Source organism: Ceratotherium simum, chromosome X (genome assembly GCF_057802395.1).
Source record: "Ceratotherium simum simum isolate JZ-2026a chromosome X, ASM5780239v1, whole genome shotgun sequence".
Lineage (NCBI taxonomy): Eukaryota > Metazoa > Chordata > Mammalia > Perissodactyla > Rhinocerotidae > Ceratotherium > Ceratotherium simum.
The window spans coordinates 127,674,906-127,698,499 of record NC_141940.1 but is presented as its reverse complement, the minus strand read 5'-3'; the positions used below and the strand labels follow the sequence as shown (position 1 = coordinate 127,698,499).

Genomic DNA, 23,594 nt, shown 5'->3' with positions numbered 1-23,594 from the left:
GCCACCATGACGACAGGTTCATGCTGTTCGTCACTGTGCATTTTAAGATGAAAGGCATTGGTTATGCACCATGTGTAGAGTACCATACATACAGTAGGCCTGATACAAACCGTTATTGAATGTGTGCCCATTCATTGAGGACTTATTTATTTTAGTGACTCTGGAATGAAGAGTTTTTCTTGCTGGGTCAACTTCATCGGTTGGAAATGTGCCATGAGAACTATTCTGAAATGAGTAGATCTTGCATGCTCTTTTGTCACATTCTCCCTGGACAACTGTACTTGTCTTCATGCAATTAGGTATAAAGAATTGAGTGGGTCACCATAAAACACAGTCCTGAGCACTTTGGACCATGAACTGTCTAGCTCTGAGAAAAATATTTGCTTTGCCGATGTTCTTAGTTTATGTTTTTCTTCCCTATATAACAGAATAAGAAGCCATGAAACAGCTGTTCTATGACTGGTAAGGAGGCAAATTCATAAACCTTCATGATTCACTACATCTACAGAGAAGCGTTCTTTGTTCAAGTTGTCTCCATCCTGGTGGATGTTTGGTCTGCTTGATCCACTGGAGATGGGCTAAGGATGATGAGGATGGTGGAGGGGGTTATGGATTGTTGGAGTTGTACAGGATGGCTTTTCTGAGGAAGTGATGCTCACTTAGGAAGGATGGCACGTCTGGGAGTTCATAGGGTGAAAGGCAGTGTGTTCCAGAGATGGAGGCTGCACAAAGGTGAAAGTCATGGATCTTCGTATGGATTTTAAGGAGGCGCATGGATGGGTCAATGGTGGGGGTGATCGCAAGAGAAAAACACAACAGTAGAGCAAAGAGCTCAATTTGATGAGGCTTGCTAATCCTGGTGGGGTTTGGGCTTTTAATCCCAAGATCAATGTAAAGAGATTGGACTTCTTTAGGGAGTATCACCACCAGATTTGTGTATTTATAGTGGCCCTCTGCTTGGCTGCATTTTGCAGAGGCCAGGTGGCCAAAATGGGAGCAGCCAGGCCAGTTAGGAGGGTTTAGAGACATCCAAATGAGAGATGCTGGGAGTCATTTGGGCTACACTGATGGCACTGAAGATGGATGGACGCACATGGATTTCAGACATGTTTTTTGAGGTAGCGCTAGCAGGATTTGGAATTGATTGGATGAAATTTCGGGTTGGGGAACCGGTGTCCTGCATAAGAGAATGATCCTAAACTTAAGTCACCTTAATCAAGGACTGTCATACATTTTTTTCAACATATTATAGCGTTTTCCAGTTTCATATGGATGATTCTACAGTCTAAAATTTAATTGAATATATAAATATGTTAAATTTCCTTTTTCAGATGTGAGAAGTTCTAGTATTTTTTGGGGGGGGCAGTTGAGTGTCCCCCGTGATTTGTTCTGTGGACATATTTTCTTGATGAAGAAAAGGAGAAATTACTCTCTCTGCATGGATGGAGTCCACCCTAGAATTCTGTTTTTTCCTCATCTGGTCCTGGGCTCAGACCCAAGATGTTACTAGAGTCTCTGATTATACTTTCCCTCTGTGTGGCTTGGAGCAAAATTATGAAGTTAGAAAATGCATTAGAAAGCACAACTGAGCATTTAAAAAAAATCAAGCTGGAGTAGCTGGCTATTTGGTCCGATTTTCCATGTTGTCTACGTTTTTATGCAAAGAAATCAAATTGTTAGGTCTTACACTCAACTTTCACTGCTGTCATTTTTTTAAAGACCTCATATCGCTAAAACACTTTGAAAAGTTATGCGAATTTAATGTCACCGTGCACGTAAAATTAATTTGTACGTTTTTACAAAATACTGCTGGTTTTTGAGTCAGCCAGCTCAGGTACATTGCACAGAGAGAATTGATCAGGGATACTATTATTTCCTATTTCAAGTTGCCTAAAATGCAAACATGAACGGTAGTTTCTGTTTTTGTTTTGTTATGTTTTTTTCCCCACATACTTTCAGGAACTGCTGGCTGTTGGTGTCACTGTGGTGTTTGGTTGGGGGCCTTAACGGGAGGTTCGTGACGAGGAACTCCAGGCCCAACATTTTCCTGTTGATGGCGGACGGCCTTGGGGTGGGAGACTTATGCTGCTATGGTAATGACACTGTAAGATAAAGATGCTGCCCCGTCTGCAGATGGCGGGGCCCCTGCCCTGCCACCCACATCTCTGCTGTTGCAGGCAGAGCAGCCACGGTCTCGAGTCGCTTCTCCACCAGAACAGCAGAGGTGGCCCCAGGGAAGGTGCCGATATCAAGACACCATTTGGCATCCTGGTCTCCTTAGTCAATAGTTGTTGTTTTTGTTATTGCGTGTAAAAAACACATCAGACAAATTTCACCTTTTTAACCAATTTAAAGCCAGCAGTTCAGAGGCATTTAGTGAATCCACAATGTTCTACAACCGTCACCTCTGTCTAGTTCCAGAACTTTCTCATCACCCCAAAAGGCCACCCTGAACCCATTAACAGTCACTCCCTTTTCCTCCCTCTTTCAGCCCCTGGAAAACACTCATCTGCTTTCTCTCTCTGTGGCTTTGTGCATTCTGGACATTTCATATGAATGGAGTCATATCATGTATTAGTTTGCTCAGGCTGCCATGATAAAGCACTCCAGACTGGACGGCTTGAACAACTGACATTTATTCTCTCCCAGTCCTGGAGGCTGGAATCTGAGATCCAGGTGTGGGCAGGGCTGGTTCCTCCTGAGGCCTCTCTCCTTGCCGTGTAGACACCGTCTTCTCCCCGTGTCCTCTCATGGTCGTCCCTCTGTGCGTCTGTGTGCTCATCTCCTCTTCTTAAAATATTAGACAAAGAAGATGAGAAATAAATTAAACTCCAAAATGCCACAATTTGGTTAAAAAAAAGAGATTTTGCTACAAAAAATACATTAACGTTTTGTTTAATCTAAGTTACCCATTCATTTTAGGAATGCGATACGATCAAATTGACTGGCTTTTCCATTGAAATGCATATGATCTCAGACTGGTAATACTTTAATTATACCTGGTGACTTGTGTTAGTTGTAATTATTTTGCCTGAACATACATTATTTTACACTCTGCTTTCCCTTTGCATCTAACCGTGGATGCATCTAAGTGGGTAGACGGATTGATGTTTAAAAATGATGTATTTTAGTTTTACTGGAAACAGAGTCATCTCGACCCAAAACAGAATGGCTTTGGATCTCGTGCATTTTGATGGTTATTAGAAACTCACTTGCTGACTTCTCCTTCTGTCTGCAGCACCCCCAATATCGACCGCCTGGCAAGTGAGGGAGTGAGGCTTACCCAGCACCTGGCGGCTGCCTCTGTCTGTACCCCGAGTCGGGCTGCCTTCCTGACTGGCCAGTACCCCATCAGATCAGGTGGGGGCAGTGTAATGCAGCAGCACTTTTCTCTCAAAACAATGCCTTCTGGTGACTTAATTTTGCAACTCTTCATAACGGTGCTCAAAAGGTCGCTCAAGGTATTAAGAATCTAAATTCAAATAGGGGTTGTGTTGTTACACCTGGACAGCTTAAACAGCTGTATCCTTGCCAGGTGCCACCAAACCTGCTCAACTGTGTGCATATGGTGACAGGGCCTCTGGTGAGCAATTTCCAGGCTACCGAGAACCCTTTCATTTCCAGGTATCTGTAGTAAGAGCCCTCAATAGGCTCCTTGTCTCTTAAAGCTAGCAGAGACCACGTGATCATTCCAAGAAAAGTGGGCCTGTCCAGTCTATGGGGATGAGATTGGACAACGAGAAGTAGCAACTGAGAAGAAAGTGCAGCTGCAAAAATGGAAAAGAATTGAGAGTCGTACATATTCTCGCATACACACACACACACATACACACGCACACACACACAATTTCAACGTGAAGTCTTGTGAAGTTGAGTGTAACGATTACAATTTAATATTTTCCATTGTAGCTTAGCTTAGAATGGACATTACGAGCATCAATGTAGAATCGACCTTATGAATATCAATTTTTATACCCAACTGAAACACAGTGATGCCCTTGGCATTGAGTTGTTCAAGGTTACTGGACTCCACATGCAATTGCCCCAGATTATTCTGTTTAATTAAATCTAACATCTGCTTGTTGCAATTTTCATATATCCACCCTTGTGGTTTATTTTTCAATGATAGCTTTTTCTCTAACAGTTTTCCTCTTCTAAGCGGTAGCTTCTCATGTGATAAGCTCTGGGGAATGAACTAATTGGGTTAATTTGAATTACATGAAAAAGGACAAGTCAATAAACATTGAAAGTTATTGTCCCGTGAACACTGATGTATAGCATTTATTTTTGTTGCTGAAAGGACTTTTATCATAATTCAAGATTCTCAGTTTTGTTTGAAATGGTTTGATTGCCATATAGGTTGTCTCTAAATAATGCATTGCTGTGTATGAACATGGAGTAAAGATACACATCGATATTAATTTTAAAAATATCAATCATTTGTAATTTCAGGAAATTCTAAATATTGACTAGGTGGAAAAATTTATTTAACAAAATTGGGAAAAACAATTAAATGATTGAAAGAATCATCAGTCAAATCATTGCCATTTTTTTGTTGTAACACAAATTATGCAATTTAATTCTTCCTACTTGTAAAGAAAAAGAGATTCAATATCAAGATAATATTCTAACATCTCCCTTAAGTAAACAGGTCCTTTTTCCCGTCAATGATACTATCTTATACAACTTCTTCCTCTTCTAGGCTAGGACCCTTGAAATGATCATTTATGTATCCATCTTTGATCCTCACATCTCTTGCTTGTGGTGTTCATATGAGTTCCTTGTAAACTGCAGGTTCTTAAATTCACTTAGCTTTGTAAATCCACATAAAATGATATGGAAAAGGAATTGTCACATCTTCATCCTCTCATTCTCTCTATTACGTGAAACACAAAACTGATGTAGTCTCTTGTACCAACCAGGAGGTGAGTTCCTGCAGAAACCACTTCTTATAAACTCCCCTCTCTGCCCAGTGAGTTCTAGGATATACGAGGTCTACAGTTGATGGAACTGTGACAACTACATGGAATCTGAAAGGTGTGACCATTAACATTACCCCCCAACATATTAATATAATATTTATCCCTTTTATGATGTCAAAGTTGCAAATATTTCTTGTCCCTAAGTTCAGGTGAGCTAGTTTAGAAAAGGTCTCGGTTTGCAGGAAGAAAAAAAGACAGTGCATTTGAACAAAGGGACATATTCTCAACCCGTCATCGTAAGAGAAATGCCAATGAAAACTCTTTAGAAGTTGTGCTTAACTGTTCAGATTGGGAAAAACTAAGACTCTTCATACTTACTTGCTTCACAAGACTGGAAGCAGGTTCTCCTGCATGTTGATGAAGTGAAGGTGAATCAGTGGAACCTTTGGAGGAATTTTGTCATTGAACCCTTGAGTCAGCAACTCTGTTTTCTAGACATTTATCAGTCATAGTTCCAAGCATTCAAATTGACACATGAATGATGTTATTCCTGATAACCTCATCTGGTGTGAAAAGATTGGGGAAATAAAATGTTTATCAATAGCAAGTGACCAAATATATCATAGTGTGCTTGTAAAATGGAACCCTATGCATCTTTACAATGACAGGTGAAGCTTTTTATATACTGACCCCGAGCGTTCTCCAAGGTAATTTTGTTGAGGGAAAAAAGCAGTCTGCAGAATAAGAGTGGAGAGTATGCACCATCATATAGAACTCTCCTTGTGTTCATGCCTAGGATATTCCTGGAAACACAGGAGCAAATGGTAATGTTGACTGCCTCTGGGAGAGGAGCTAGTATGGCTGGGGCCAAGGGTAGGAGGGAGATTTTGAATGCTTCATTCCTTTTACGTTTTGAATTTTGTGCCAAGTGAATGGTACCCCTCAAAATTTTATACACACCCTATTTAACACGTACACATATATTTATATTGATTTAAAAGATATTACCCCTTTTCTTGAAAATTATAGTTCAATTATAGTTCCGTTGCCTTTTAGGATTTGGTAAAGGGCATCCTTTTTAATGTAGCCTTTTCTGGGGAGAAGGGCAAAATGCGAGGCAGATTGGATCACAAAGCTATTTTGAAATATTTAGATTTTTTTCATTCATTGTCTGCTTTTCTGGGATACCTTTCATTTATAGGCTTATTCTTGGTAGCTGTAATGTAAATTGGATGTAGACACGTCAAGGCACGTGTGGTCTGGTGGTTGATATGCAAACAATAGTTGCAATTTAGAATTTCGGGGAGCCACAGAAACCCAAAAGGGCCCCTAAAGCATCCAGGAAAGTCAACCTAGAAGATATTCCTTGAAATGGAAGGAGTCAGGGGGGCTTGCTCGACAGAGGAAACAGCAAAGATGATGTGGGCGTGCGCGAGTGGGTGAGGAGAATGAGGTGGCCACACTTGTAGGCAGACGTTCCAGATTATGAAAGACTGTATAAGCTGTACCAAAAGTTTGGATTTAAACAGAGGGTGATGGACAACCGTTGACAAGGTTTGACTGAGGAGGGACACAGATTGCAAGGGTTCCATGGAAAGTGGTTAAGTCTGGTGGAAGGGAGATCAGCTGGTGGACTCCATAGCATAGCCCAGCGGAAGCTCTGCTCCAAAGCAGTGGTATTGGAGATAAATGTCAGAATTGTTGACTAAAGTAGAATTATCAGGACTTGGCAATGAATCAGATATGAGAGGTGAGGCTGAGTCAGAAGGAAGATTCAAAAGAAACTCTTGCGTTTCTGGCGTGGGTGACTGGGGGGATTATGCTCTCATTTCTTGAGGCAGGTTTGAAGGAGGAATCTGTGTCAGGCATGCTAAGATTGGGATTCCTAAATATATAGAGGTCCAGTGGGCAGCTGAAGACAAGACCTAAACTTCAGAGGAGGGGTCCGGAGGAGACATAAAGATAGGGGCTCTTCGCCATGTAGAAAGATGGAACCAAAGTTCAGAACTGAGGTCCAAGGATATCATCCAGAGTAAGATGTCCAGTTAAATTTGAATTTCGGAATAATTAACAAATGCATTTTTAGTACCAGTATACCCTATGCAATATTTGGGGCATGTCTCTACTAAAAAATTATTCATGGTTAATATGAAATTCCAGTGTGCGTGGGCATCCTGTATTTTCTTGCAATTCTAATCCCAAGAGAACGTCTGATTTGACAAGTGGGAGGAGCAGAGCTGAGGAGATACAGACAGAGAGACAATAGAAAACCCAAAAAAGAACAGAATAGGGGAACTGCAGTATGAGACGTTTCAAGGGCCTCAGGATGGAAAATTGGAGTTGCTAGAGACTGTCATAAAAAGATGGACAGTGGTGCTCACCTGTTGGTACTTCTGCGAATGTAGGAATGGCATCTTCCTTCAACCTGAACCATGCCCTCGTCTGGCTCGGAGGGTCAGGCGGTCTGCCCACCAACGAGACCACTTTTGCCAAGCTCCTCCAGCATCGTGGCTACCGCATGGGACTCATAGGTATGGCCCGAGGAACCCTGAACGTGTCTTCCCTTTCATTATGACTCAGCCTCTCCAGGGACGTTGGCTGCATCCATGTCGGTTGGCTTCTCTTACAGAGGAGATATGTGGGGAGGGAATTTAAGACAGTTATTGAGGACCTCTGGTCTCAAGAGTGAGATATTGGAAAAACCATGGGAACGAAAAGCAAATATGCTTATCCATTGTTGCAGCCAAAAGGGAACATTTTGTAAGGGGGATAGTACTTTTGTGACACCATCGTTAGCAGAAAAAGGAATCCCTTTTTAAAGAGAGTCCTCTTGAACTTGAGGACTAAAAGCATCAATAGTGATCAAGTTGATGCAATTAATAGTCTACTTATTTAAGTCACCTGATACCCTATGCCCGTTAGGGGAGTATGAGAGAGAGTCAGCATATCACTAAATAGTTTATTCTGTGGACTTCTGGTCTGATGAGTTTCCTCTGGTCTCCTCTAAGAAGAGATTCTGTAAGCCAATAATGTTGAGAAATGCTGCCTGCTTGCTATATCCACTCTTTTTAGAATTCTCAATGTGGGTTTTAAGACTATTAAATGATTTGAGATGTCTTCACTTAGGAAAAAAAAAAGAATGGCTGTGTACCCTCCGTATATGCCCAGTGGGGAGTTTATTCCCATGAAACTCCCAGTAGCCTCCTGTGAATGGAGATCTTGTAAACTAGCTTTCGGTTATTCACTAGAGCATCGCCTGGGTTCAAATCCAGCTCTGTGACTATTAATTAACATGAGCTCAGGCTTATTCATGAATCTAGATGGCAAATTTCTCATTGGTAACCAAGGGTCTGGAAAGGATTAAATATTCTAATGTGTATGAGAGAATTAGAACAGTATCTGATCCATGTTGTAATTGCTCAATAAAAGGAACGGCTAGCATTAGCTGAATCCTCTTTCTTATGATGAATTTCTTTGGCTGGTTCATCGTCTTCAACTTGGGGCCCTTGTAGGAGGTCTACATATAGAATTTTGGTTGCCTTTCAGTGGGATGGAAGAAGAGGGTCAGAAGCCACTGCTGGATAAGAACATCCATGTGCAAAGTACGCTGCAACCAGAGAGAACACAAAATAACCAGGACATAGGTTCCAGATACCTGGAAAATTTTAATGGTTAAGGTGGTTGTTAGACACCAAGCAAATTGTTTATTCTGAGTACAGCACTGGATTCCCATCCTTCCAGCAAGCAAAGGGGTTTCTGCTGCCAACTTTTAGTCTGAAAGATGCAGGATGTAGGGGAAGAGGTGTTGGTGGCATATAGAAGAACTTTAGCATTTCCCAGGGAGGTCATTGGGGGTACCAAGAAGATACTACAATGCAAGGCAGTAAGGATCATACTTCACTTTGAGCAAAATCCACATTCTAGAAACACATTGATGTTTATGCTGCGAGGGTACCAGGTTATTTTTCTTCCAGGAAAATGGCACCAAGGATTGAGCTGTGCATCTCGGAACGATCATTGCTTCCACCCCCTCACCCATGGGTTCGACTACTTCTATGGGCTGCCCTTTGGCCTCTTCAGTGACTGCCAGCTGTCCAAGACTCCAGAACTGCACCGCTGGCTCAGGATCAAGCTCTGGATCTCCATGGCGGTCTTGGGTCTCGTCCCTGTCCTGCTTCTCATTCCCAAGTGCGCCCGCTGGTTCTCGGTTCCGTAGAAGGTCATCCTCGTCTTCGCCCTTCTGGCCTTCTTATTTTTCGTTTCCTGGTACTCCAGTTATGGGTTCACGCGGCGCTGGAATTGTATCCTGATGAGAAACCACGAAATCGTCCAGCAGCCGATGAGAGAGGAAAGAGACGGACGCTTCGCTCATGCTGAAGGAGGTCCTGGCCTTCATTGACAGGTATTGAGTCGTTTCTGGCCCGATTTCCTGCTTGGGAATTTTATTTTTATTTCAGGGAAGTTGAGTCCATCTTGGTTGATCTGAGTCTTTTTGTGTGTATGTGGGATTTTTGTGATATACTGGAATCTCTCTGGTAAATAAAATAGACTTAAATTTCCTGCAGATTTTGAACAATGAAAAGGCAAAAAAATATATTTTCTTCTCTCTTTTTTTTTTTTTATAAACTGGAATTACTATGTTTTAATCCATATTGCTTCAACGTGGATTCGTATCTAAATGGATTGGATCTTTGGGAATATTCTTGATCTTGTTTTGCCTCAGAGACAGCCCGAAGGATGCTTCTCTGTCCATGAACAATTGGGAATGAGTCTATTTATAGATGTCTAGTTTTAGGTTTTATATGTTTAAGACAAGCCATAGAGGCATAAATGTAATGATCACTCATCTTTCCATACCATCTCATGTCTAGATTACCACTTAGAGGTAGATTACAGTTGTTGGCGTGGATGCTCATTGACCTTGTTTCTCTACTATCTTAGCGGGAGGTGCTGGGGAGTCGATGGAAGATGATAAAGTATAAATTCACGGGGTTAAAGAATGGGCAGTGGAACCTCATTCACTCGAATGTCTCTGTGACTGTCAAGTTCATTCTTTGCTCCCACACAGCAGTCACAATGGGGGTACAGCCACTCAGCTCTATTCACCCTCCCTGCCATTCACATCCCAACTCAAGTTTGCTTGTGTTATCTTTGAGATAACATAACCGATCTCTCTCCCCCTCACCCTTCTTGATGCTGATTGTAAAAGTGTCTGAGGAATAGGTTTAGGAGGGCTACATTAAAATGCAGAACACAACAAACAAAATGTAAATGAGAGAAGTTAATTTCTCTCTTGTAATTAGCACCCTACCTCCTCCTGTTTTGCTATCTGTGGTTCTGGGTGAGCAGTCTCATGGCCTAAAGTTGATAACAAAACTCCAGCCATCATGTTTATGTTCCAGGCAGCAGAAGAATAGAGAGCAGGGAGTGCCTGAAACCTCAGGGCAGTACGTCTGTGTCTGGGCTTAGGATATGATTCTTCCAAACCCATACCTGAGTCAGCATACTCAGATGACAGACGTGGAGAATCCACGTGGGTTTTTTCATTCATTTGTTCAACAAAGATTAAAAAGATTTATTAAGCTGCTATTTTATGTCAGATGCTAAACTGTATGCAAGAGATCAAAAGTGAGATTACACTAAATATTTTATTGTGAATACAGATTTTCTGTTTTTCTTCATTCCTCCTTACATCCTTTCTGCCTGAGTCTTGCTGTGGTATTCATTACTCATGCGAGTGGTATTGGTTACTTAAGTACATAGAAATCCTCCATCAGTTGGTATGAGATCTTTCAACTAATGCAGAATTGTGTCCACATGCAGGAAATGCCTTTATCTGTGAAGATAACTCAACGGATTTTCTGCTCCTTAGGTATAAACGCGAGCCCTTTCTTCTGTTTGTTTCATTTCTGCATGTCCACACTCCACTGATCACCAAAAAGAAGTTTATTGGACATAGTAAATATGGATTATACGGGGATAACGTAGAAGAAATGGACTGGATGGTGGGTAAATGTTCAGGAAAACAACTTTAAGTATCCGATTCACGGGCTAGAGAAAAGAAAGTCTGTGTTAATTGTCTCAAATAAAGGAAGCCCCAGGAGTATCTTGGCCAGTTAAATATTTGTCTCAATGAACTGAATTAAAAGCTGGCTCTAGCTTTGGTAAAATCAGTATTTCCCAAGCGAACAGTCACAAGTTATGAATACAGGTTTTCCCATCTTTAAAATAAACATAGCCACTTTCTCGAAAACCTCATTGGCGAGATTAATCAAGTTGTGCCATAAACAATATCGTCATTTCTCTGTATTTTGATGGATATAAAAGGAAACATGTTATTCTTATTAGTTGGTTTTGCTGTTTAATAGCATTTTCCCCACTAGGTGCATGACAGAAGATTCCTTCATCTCAACAAAGGTGTTTTGACTTTGAAACACTGTACTTTTTTTTTTTCCTATTGCTGGTGGAAACTTAGGAAAATTGTGCTATCAGAATCACCTAAACAGAAAATAACCCAATTCTTTGCTGTCTGTGTCCGTTTATATCAAGTACCTCTGAAAGAAATAGAGCTCACTTCATTTAAATATACTTCAAGTGTGTTAAACAATCAAATTCTATTATATCTGACATGTTATGAGTCTGTTAACCGCAGTTTAGGTGAGTTTAGGATACTAGTTAAGATGACTGAAGAACTAGTGGTTTCTTTTGGATGGGGGATGAATCTTGTCTTTGGGTACGTTTTTCCTTTATGTTTCCACTCTGTGTGTTTAAACAGCTATAACATTAGAACTTTTGTGTCATTGTAGCATTGTGATTTCTTTGCTTGATATTTATGATCCTCCATGAAAATCTCGTTTTGAAATAAATCACTTTGGTGTGTTTGTATCTTTAGGCAAAGGATGGTTTTCTGCAAAGAGAATTTCTGTCCAGGTCTAAATCTAGTGTTTATAACTAACATATAATTAGCTTTGTTCTGTAATCTATGTAAATACATGATGTGGGTGTGTTATAAAGCTTTTCATTGCATTTAGTAAAAGCTCGTCCTGTTTACACGGGAGAAATGATAAGTAGGTATTTCTCTGCATAATGTCTCCTGAATACTCTGTATTTTTCCCTTCATTTCTTATGAACATCATGCAAACCAAAGACATGTCAAAAATCAGAGGCACCTCTTGTGTGTATTATTTTACTACTTAACAATATGGTTATAAAATTCAAGATTGCTTAGTAAGTTATTAACCTTGGACAAAAATAAGCCGTAACAATGGTACACTCCAGTCAACATGCAAAATGAAGTTACTGAGTGCTCAAGGGTTCAGTAAGATTTTAAACTTTCTATTCAAGGGAACAAGTACCTTTTAAAAATATTTTTAGCTACCCTTTATTCTTGGCTTCTTTCCTTTATTTTTCTGTGGCAAGAGATCTCAGGATTATTCTGTAGCCCTATGCCTTTACATATGCACCCATGGATCTATGTGTTTTATACATTACAAACCCGTAGATTGACATATATATATTTCCAAACAAAAGAAATATATCATCTATTTTACTTATTTGGTATAAGTTACAAATCACTCTTATGCTTACTATGATAGCCAGCTGTAATGAGAATTGACAATTTACATATAATTATTCTCTTACCAAGAAGCCGTTATAATCTTTTCTCTTACAAACTCCGGGCTTTAAAAGAAAATCTTAATTTCTAGCCACAATAGTTCCAAAAAATGGCTAATGTGGCTTCTAAAACAAATCCTTTTTAAATGATAATTAAACAGAAAGTTAATGAGTTTACTATCAACAAGTTTTCTCTGCAGCTTGCACCCTGTCTTACATCTTTAATGGGACAAGATTGTGGTGGGGGGTGACATGCTGGGCAGTAGGACCGCAGTGTGACCTAAGAAGCTGATGGGAAAATGTCCAGCAGGAATCAGAAATGACGTCAGCGTAGCTTGGGATATAGCTAGAACAGCCTTCTGCTTGGTGTTTTCAAGCACTGTTCATCCTCTTAAGGGATTCTCTGCACATTAACACAATGCTGGCTGAGTCCAGCAGAGTATTAATTACTCTCAGATGCTTATCTGCAGCCTGAACAGCGAGAATAACCTGTAATTTAGATGCAGGCTTCAGAGGGTGACAGACGATAGTAAATGCCTTAAAGGATGGGGCTCCCGCCCCCTGGACCAAGACTGTGACCTTGCTTGTTTATTCCTGGAGACATCATTTTAAAATCATTTATTTTTATTAGCACTCACAAGTTTAACTGCTTGACCTAATTTGTATTTGCTTTTTGAGTCATTGTGGGTGATGATGATATTGTATACTACACATGATTGCATACTTTGTAATATATTGTAGGTGTGTATATATATATATAATATATAATATAATGCATATATTATTACATTATTTGTATATATTACATAATTTACAAAATAAAATCTATTTTCTTAGCTAGTATATAATAAATCATATTATATAATAAAATGCTATGTTAAATGTTAACTAATAAAATTATGTATTATAATAATATATATTACTATAATATAATTATTACATGATGCTACTACTATATAATATATACTTATCAGTCATTATATAATATTATGTATTATATTATTATATTTATAAATTATAACTTTTATAGTTATAAGTATTTTATTTTATATAATTTATATATAATATAATATTACAGATTTATATAGGGTTATATAAATTATGTTTTATATATAAATATTTATTGTATATTACAATATATATTATATATTCCCATATATTATAATAAATATTTTAATTATATTTTTAAATGTTCTAAAATATTTCAACATAAACACTTTTTATATTTATTATAAAATAATAAATTATATTTATTATATATTATATATTGAATTATTTATTATATATTTATATTAAACATATGTTTAAATGTTATATTTTATATTGTAATATATATTATTATTTATATATTATTTATACACTGTATATTTTATATTATATTTTATTTATATGTTGTATACATTGTATATTTATATATTATTTTTATATTATATTATAACATATAAATGTATATTATTTATATATATTTAATATATATGTTATATGTTATATATATTTATATATAAATTATATATATAAATATTATATATATGATAAATATATAATAATTATAAGTATCTAAGATTGAATATTATTTTAAATACTATATATTATACATACTCTATATGTATTAGAGTCTTATATAATAGTAATTTGTTACATAACATTAGATAATATATAACAAAATACCGTTTAATTATACGGTTATGTGTAACTGCCTAGTAATCAACACAGAATAACAACGGTCCATGCTGAAAGGTGAAAAGCTTGTGTTTCCACCTCCCTAGGTAAGATCCTGGAGGCTCTGGACCGGGAACTCCTAGCCAATCGCACGCTGGTGTACTTCACCTCAGACCATGGGGGCTGCCTGGAGGCACAGGACGGCGGGGCCCAGCTGGGCGGCTGGAACGGCATCTACAAAGGTGATGTGCAGAGTATTGACCGGTTTAATTCCTCTGTAGTGCCCACTTAGCTTGGCTTTCTGGTTAATTCATTTGCAAATGCTGTTTGGAGGTTTTCATGTGAGTTATACTCTCTTAGGAAGCTATATAAAAAAGGCTGTAAGTTTGGGGGCAATTTCCAACAGTTCAAGACAGAAATGTCTGAAGTAAAGACAGGTTCATGAGAGTAAATACACAGGTTCTCAATGACCGTCTGAAGGAGGTTTCTCAGCCTTGCACTATGAACATCCGGGGCTGGACCATTTTCTGTGGTGGGGTGTCCTGTGCACTGTAGGGTATTGACAGCATCCCTGGTCTCCAACCACCAGAGGCCAGGAGATCCCACCTCACTCCAGACTGTGACAATCAAAAACATCTCCAGACATTGCCTGGTGTCCCCTGGGGTCAAAGTCATCTTCAGTTGAGAACCACTTTCTCTAGAATAATACTCAGTTGAATGCCTAAATTTCGGTGTTCAATCTAATAAAATCAATCATGTTATCACTATGCTTCAAAGACTGTTGTACTGATCAGGTAAGGAGGTATTCATTTACAGTGGGTGCCTATGTCCCATTGCAAGTGGATTCTTCTGACTCTCTTTGATGTGCTCTATGCTGGATTACTCAACAACTCCATTGAGTTGTTGCTCTTCGGTCATCAGCAATGTAGTGCCGACAAAAGGAGTAGTTTAAAAATATGTTTATGGGCCGGCTCCGTGGCTTAGCGGTTAGGTGCGCGCGCTCTGATGCTGGCGGCCCGGGTTCGGATCCCGGGCGCGCCCCGAGGCACCACTTCTCCGTCCAATGCGAGGCCGGGTCCCACGTACAGCAACTGGAAGGATGTGAACCTATGACATACAACTATCTACTGGGGCTTTGGGGGGAAAAAAATGAATAAATAAAATCTTTAAAAATATGTTTATGTTTGCTGTTCCCCTCCCACCCCTCCACTGCACCAATCAAAGAAGCTGAAAGGGTGTCAAAGTCGTCATCATTATAAAAATCAGAACTTTAGGACCTCCTTATACTTTATAAAACAATTTAGTCTAGATAGACAGATGGAAAGATAGAATTAGAGATAGAAAAAGATAGATAGATGATGAATATGATTGATATAAAAATGAGATAGATAATAGATAGAGAGATGATAGATATGATGGATATATAAATGAGATAGATGATAGATAGATAGATAGATAATCCATATAGATAGACAGATTGATAGATTGATAGATAATAGATAGCTATGATGATAGATGAGATAGATAATAGATAGATGATAGATAATAGATAGATACAATGGATATGACAGATAGGTAGATAGAGAGAGGTATAGATAGATAAATGAGATAGATAATAGATAGATGATAGATAGATAATCCATATAGATAGACAGATTGATAGACTGATAGATAATAGATATGATGATAGATAGATGAGATAGATAATAGATGATAGATCGATAATAGATATAATAGATGGATAGATAGATAGATAGATAGATAGATAGATAGATAGATGGATATGACAGATGGATAGATAGGGAGAGATATAGATAGATAGATAGATGATAGGTAGATAGGTAGATGATAGGTAGATGATAGATACATAGATAGATAATCCATATTGATAGATTGATAGATAATAGATAGATATGATGATAGATAAGATAGATAATGGATGGTAGATGAGATAGATAATAGATAGGTGGTAGGTAGATAATAGATAATAGATACAATGGATAGATAGAGGAGATAGATACATAGCTAGCTAGCTAGATATATGGATAGATATGATAGAGAGATAGACAGACAGATAAATAGATGATAGATAGATAGATAGATAGATAGATAGATAGATAGATAGATAGATAGATTAATATATTGTGATTCATAGCAGGTGAGCTTCTAAAAGGATTCATCTTCTCTGGCTGGTCGTGTCAACTTGGTGTAGGCATAACTTTGTTAATTAGCAAAGAGTGAATTGGTGCTAAACCTGGTAGAAAAGGCGCGTGATAAAGCTGAGTCACTCTACATACGCCATGACATGAGATGTGATTGTTATAATAGTGACACCGCTTGTGTGTATGTAAAACCATCATTCTAAAAAGTGCCCTCATGCAACTCTAAAAGATGTGTGGACAAATTGTTTTTATCCTGGAACACATCTCCAGCTCACCGATATGCCTCCTGTGAGGGACTGAGTCCGTTTGATAGATAAATTTGGGTGTCCTGGGTAAATGATTAGTTTTGTTCTCATTATACTCACACAGTTACCTGTTATTAAATATGATCAAGAAAATGTCAGGGTGGGTTTCCACTTTCTTGTTTGTCTGTTGCTTGTCAACATAAAAAAATATAAATTTGATTCAGGGAGCTTGTTCAGTTTTCCGGAAACAATGGTGCTGAAAACCTGGGGTGGCTTTGGACACTGGTTAGACCAGAGTCTTTGTACCTAAATGTCTCCCCATTTAATGTGTCTTCCCTTTCACCTAGAGAGAGCCAGTCTTGTGGTTTTTTTGTAATTCATACCATCAGAGTGATGCACACACACAGGATGTTCTATGAATATTTCATATTCATTCTACTCTGGAAGAGTTTTTTTCCACTCCACCTAGAAAGTCTCATTTTTTTCATAAAGAGTCTATATGATCTTGACTGTGTCATTTGGCATAGGGCCGTATTTCTATTCTGCAGTGAACGTCTTGATCTCAAGATTGTTCCTAAACCATGGGCTTCACCATCTGTTTTGTGCTCGGAAACCCCCAAAGCGTCCTTTGCCTAAGAAGTGATCCTCAACGCTTTTTCCTCCTCTGTACCGTTCACCTGCCTATATTCCCATCCTCCATATGGGGGATCCCTGGATAAAGTCAAAATGCCTTACCGTATCTCTCAAGGATCACCATAATCAAGGTACAACCTGTTTTCTGGTCTTGCTTTGAACTTCATTTAGTTTTCCATCTTTTCGAGCCCTGTCTGATTTCAATAAAGACTGAAGATTTGCCAGCTTATGGCGTGTTCTCTATTCTCATGCTATTGAAAGTCTGTGGCATTCCTAGGCACATAATAATGTGCCCTATTAGGATAGCGCTTGCTTTATTTATTGTTACTGGGTTTGTCACTTGAGTGCTAGAAGTTCACAACTTGAGTTGTCACTTCTTGAAGCTAAGAATTATATTGCATGTTTATTTGTACCTCTCTCTCTGCAAATAGAGCATGGTGGCACGAATATGGCAAGCCAAAGAAAAAGTCGCATCTATATTTGATTTCCAGTTCATTGGAGAATGGTCTGGTTGAGTTGAATTCATCTTTGGTTGCAGGTGGCAGAGGGATGGGCGGATGGGAAGGCAGGATTCGAGTCCTGGGGATATTCCGGTGGCCGACAGTCCTGGAGGTTGGGAAAGTGATCGATGAGCCCACGAGTCTGATGGACATTTACCCAACGCTGTCTTATGTGGGTGGAGGGATCCTGCCCCAGGACAGGTATGGAAACAGGACTTGCTCCTAATCTAGGGAGATATCTTGGGCAGGCATCTGGATGTATTATATAATTTTATGTGTGTGGGAAGCATATTACTTAGTTTTCAATATTCTGCCAAGACGACCAGACAACATCTTTGTCCCCTTAGTTCCCGGTGGAATGCTTGTGCGTTTCTCTCTCGGAACATGTCTTGCTTTCTCTCGCATATAAAGCTTAATGCAGGCATGGGCCTGCTTGTGCTCATGGGTGGGATCTGACCTTCATTCACTTTTACATCGCTCATGGCATCTAGACCACTAAGCAAATATTTATTAAGTGAATTATTGAATAAACGTAAATCTGTGCCAATGAACACATGACTAATTATGCCATATTTCTCTACGGGGCTTAAAATTAATAAATGCGTTACACGCTCTAAGGGTTTAACTCCGTGTGTGTGGGCGGGGGTGGTTTTTATTTTCTGCAATGGAGTTTTACTTGACTCAAATGAGTGTAAAGAGCTCAATTTTCTAATCCATGAGACTCATTCGTAGTGTCTTGCAAGGTATTGGAGTAATACTTCCAGCTGCTCACTGTCCCATTGTCTTAGAAAATGTACAGTAAGTTCTATTTCTTTTTCTTTTTTTTGTTATAAAATGAGTGAAGATGTGTAGAAAGTTTTAAAAAGTCCTTTCTCCTCCTCTTCTTCCTCCTCCTCCTTGCCTTCTCCTTCTCCTTCTCCTCCTTCTTCTGTTATATATGTGACTAAACCATACCTCTCTCACCACTTTCTGCCTTTCCCCCTTCTCTCCTAAGAGTGATTGACTGCCGGAACCTGATGCCCCTGCTGGAAGGCAAAGTCTCCCATTCGGACCATGAATTCCTCTTCCACTACTGTGGGGTCTACCTGCACGCAGCCAGGTGGCATCAGAAGGACTGTGAGTATGAAGATGGCAGACACGTGGGAACACAATGAGGACACAGTCCCATCTCCTTTTTCTCTTGGGGGAAGTTACACCATGTGCAAGTAACACCCAATCATGATGTTATTTTTCCTTAGGAAAGTTACTTAAGAACCATTGCACCACAGTAGGATTTTAGAGGGGTGTGTGTGTGTGTGCTTGCATATGTCTGTATAAGCTCCTGTGCATAAATACATCAGAGAGAGAAAGAAGGAGAAAATGAATATCCACAACTAAGAACTAATTAACAACAAGGTGTAAACTTCAGTCTAACACACACATCATCATTAACTGCCTACATTGTCTCTGTCCCACCTTCACGCTATAGGATTCATGTAAACAAATATAAATTAACGAATGATAATGATTTCCTTATATCTGTAAAGAAAGCTCTTTCAGAGATACTTAGATAACATTCTAGAATTCTTACTTGATTGGACTTGACATAATTTGCAGGATAGATATGGACTTTGTCCCATGCAATCCCTCACTTGTGATCCCATTCTCCATGTCTTCCACATAAAACAAAAACAGTCAAACAAAAACCTCTTCCTTTTAGATTCTGTAGCAGTTAGAGTCATGTTCAATGATAAGTAACAAAGAAAACAGCCCCGCAAACAACAAAAGCCTCCCAAATTTAACTACAGAAGCTTAAACAAATAGAATTTAATTTATCTTTCATTATAAGAATTCCAGAAGTTGGAAGCTCCGGGCTGGTACCGTGCTCAGTGCTATGATTGGGGACCTGGGCTCTTTTTCTATTTCTACCCAACCATCTCTGGCATGCCACCTTTCATTCTTGTGCGTCTAACCCCGTGGTTGCAAAATGGCTGCTGTTTATTCAGGCATCACTTCTGCGCTCCACACAGAAAGGAGGAGGAAGATCAAAGGAGGTGGAGGATAGAGCAAGATTTTTTAGTCTAAGTTTTTAGGAAAACACAGCTTTTCTGCAAGACCCCACCAGTGGACTTCTGTGTGAGCCTCATTGCCCAGAGGCTGGGAAATGCTTGTGATGTTTTCTACCTAAAATGGAGCTGTGGAAATAGAATTGCTAACCTTTCATATATAAAGGAAGGAAGGAAGGAAGGAAAGAAGGAAGGAAGGAAGGAAGGAAGGAAGGAAGAGAGGGAGGGAGGGAGGGAGGGAATAAAAGGACGGGAGGGAAGAGTAAAAGAACAAAGAATGATTGATCTTGCCAAATGACCTTTGCCAATGTCAGATCTGAAAGTGTTATATTGTCTTGAAAATTTTTCCATTTTGCCTATGCCAAGTCAGATCAAGGTTGTGATATGAATTAGAATTTGCATGATTATAGCAGCCATTCAGATAGTAACTATTGTCTCCAAATGCTTTCATGTTAAGTTAAAAAGAAAGTCTTCAAGTTTGCAGTAAAACTGTGCCTTGTTCTTACAGTTGAGAAGATGCTATTTTTGCTATGTAATTCTGTGCAGATTTTCAATTGTTAGCAAAAGGATTTGAGAAGGTGTTTTTAATGGAAAGAGTCTTAAAATAGTAACAAACATGGTGTCCCAATGGAGATCTGCTTTCCAGGTGCAACTGTGTGGAAGGTTCATTATGTGACTCCAAAATTCTCCCCCGAGGGAGCTGGCGCCTGCTACGGAAGTGGGATATGTTCATGTACTGGGGATGTCACCTACCACGACCCTCCACTGCTCTTCGACATCTCAAGAGACCCTTCTGAATCCCAACCTCTTAACCGTGACAAGCAAGCATTGTTTGGCCCAGTGGTCCAGAAAATTGAGGCGGCCATAAAAGAGCATCATAGAACTCTCACGCCTGTCCCAGAGCAGTTGTCTGTGTTCAACACCATTTGGAAACCATGGCTGCAGCCCTGCTGTGGGACTTTCCCCTTTTGTGGGTGTGACAAGGAAGATGACATCCTATCCACTGCTTGGTGAGCAGAAAGGGACCACTTGTCTTGTTACCAACCACCAACATAATATAACAAAGTTCTTGGGAGCAAAGCTCAACTGATCCCTTCATTCGATTTGGGATCAAGAACTGATGACCTCCACCATTTTTTTCCTCCCCAAAGCCCCAGTGCATGGTTATATATCCTAGTTGTAAGTCCTTCTAATTCTTCTATGTGAGCCGCCACCAGAGCATGGAGACTGACAGACGAGTGGTGTGGTTCTGTGACCAGGAAACAAACCCAGGCCACTGAAGTGATGAGGGCACCAAATTTTAACCACTAGGCCATCAGGGCTGGCTCCCTCTACCATGTTTTAAAGCCTCAGATTTTAGTTCTCTCTTCAAGTCATGTCCAGGAGCTCAATGAAAAGAAAGTGGATCCATACACCAGTGAACCTGGAATGGAGCATTTATTTTATCATGTTTTTATATAATTGTGTCATTGTTCAAGGAAAAAGACAAACCAAGGTGACTTTGTGCAGATTGTTGTGGATTGGAGGTTCCTAGAAGACGATTAAAAGTAGCAGGTCCAATGTCATCATTTTTACATGGTTCCATTAGCAAGTTCTACTTGTAGATCCTAACTCCTTGATTTCCTCTTCTTTCTTCTTTCCTTCTCTTCCTGTCTAACCAACATTGGGTTCTGAGACAAAATGCTTGGCTGCAGGTTTTCACTCTGCATCTTGCTATCCATGTCATTGGGGAGAAATTTCTGCGTCTTGGTTTTTTCACGTGTAAAATGGAGAAAACCAGTGTCTATTTCACAGGGTGGCTGTGAGCATTACACACATTCACTCATGTGAAATTGCCTAGTTTCTGATAAGCACTCAATAAATATTATTATTATAAATGTTGTAATTGTCCATTGGAATTAATTATATTCCCTGAAGTACAGAATAGGAAGAATGGAGAACAGTCCATTTTTAATGTTGAACAGAGAAAAGTCGCTGAAAAAAATTTTAATTGATGAAAGTTATTCAGGAAGCACACTTGGAAAGTAATTGTAAGTGAGATAAACAAAAATAAACTCATAACTTGAATCATCACAGGGAGACTGCCTGCAAAATAAGAAGTATTAAACTAACGTAGACTTTCTAGTGGCTCCAAGGGAAGCCACACGACAATACAATAATTTCTTCAAACTATTGAGAGGAAATTATCAAGCCACAGTTACATACCTAAGTTATTCAGTAATGTAGGTGAAATTATTAAAAACACAGAAAACTATTATAGTGGAATTTTCTGTTCCTTTATTTAACTCTGCTTTCGTATGTTTTGAAGCTCTGGTATTAGAAACTTTTTGAAAAATTGTTTTCTCTTTCTGATGAGTTGAACCTTTGATCATTATACAGTTTATGTCTTTATATCTCTTTATCTTGAAGTCTAGTTCAGCTGAAATGAAGATAGGCACTTCAGACTTCTTATGCTTAATATTTAAATAGTGTACATTTTTTCCTATCACTTTAACCTATGTGTGGCTTTGTATTTAACATGATGCTCTTCTAGGCGTTGTATGACGGGGTCTTGATTTTTATCCATTCTGATAATCTCTGGTATTAACTGGAATGTTTTGTCCATTAACATTTAGTGTAATTATTAGTATATTATCAGCGTATTTAGTGTAATTCTTGATATGGTTGGATTTTAGTCTTCCAATGCTTTTTGCCCCATCTGTTGCTACGTTTCTGTCTTCTTTGGGTTCACTGATGTTTTTTCTATTAGAATATTATTTTCTCTTTTGTCTTTTTGCTATTCCTCTTTGCATTTTTTAGTTGTAGATCTAGGAATTATAATATACATGTTTAGTTTATTGTAGTCTAATTAGCGTTAATATTGTATCACTTCACATAAAATGGGAAAACTTTGCCACTCTGTAGATTTATTTACCTACACTTCATTGTTCTTTATGCTTTAGGTGTTATATGTGTTACATCTACATATGTTATTGAGCCTTCAGAGAGAGCAATAAATTTACTTTAAATAAGTCCTATGTATTTTAAAGAAATCAAGAGAAAAAATGTTTATGTTTAGCTCAATATTCACTATTTCTCATGTTCCTTGTAAGTTTCTGGGGATTCGTGTTTTCATCTGGCATCATTTCCCGTTAGACTAAAGATATTACTCCAGCATTTTTATAGTTCGGGTCTTTCAATGATGCATTCTCTTAGCTTTAATTTTTTCTTTAATATATTTCTGGAAATGTTATTCCATTTTCATTCTTGAAAGATATTTTCACAGGTTCCAGGTTTATATGTTGGTTTTTACTTTATTTACTTTATTTTTAAATACTTTACTTAAATACTTAAATACTTTACTTAAATACTTTTAACTTATTTTTATTTATTTATTTTATTTAAAGATGTTGACTCTTGTGTCCTGGTATCCACATTACTCCTGAGTATTCGGCAGTCATTTAAATTGATATTCCCTTGTATCTCATGTGTCATTTTTCTTGGGCTACTTTCAAGATTTTTTTTTTTCTATATTTGTTTTTCAGCATTTTGTTTATTATTCTATTATTTTGTTTCTTATTATTTTAGCATTTTGTTTTTAGCAGTATGTCTATTTTTGTTTATTTATGTGTGTAGATGTGTTTTTCTTCATATTTATCCTACTTGGGGTATGCTGAGGTTTTTGAATCCGTAAACATATATCTTTCACAAAATTTTGGAATTTTTTTCTTCAAATAATTTTTCTATCCTATTCTCTTGCCTTCTCCTCTGTAACTCAATGTGGACATTTTGATATTGCCTTATAACTCCGTGAGACTTAATTTAATTCATTTTT

The 23,594-nt window shown here is 38.5% G+C and overlaps 1 protein-coding gene across 1 annotated transcript; it reads left to right on the top strand.

Annotated features, from left to right (window-relative positions):
- The first annotated feature begins 439 nt into the window (after positions 1 to 439).
- On the top strand, positions 440 to 21,327 carry LOC101401709 (arylsulfatase H). The gene is given in 11 exon segments (XM_004440754.3): positions 440 to 462; positions 1,960 to 2,106; positions 3,236 to 3,360; positions 7,328 to 7,453; positions 8,897 to 9,279; positions 9,281 to 9,324; positions 10,795 to 10,931; positions 14,303 to 14,437; positions 17,774 to 17,936; positions 18,730 to 18,851; positions 20,427 to 21,327. Coding segments are annotated over 11 exon segments (1,773 nt in total). The 3' UTR covers positions 20,795 to 21,327.
- The last annotated feature ends 2,267 nt before the right edge of the window (positions 21,328 to 23,594 follow it).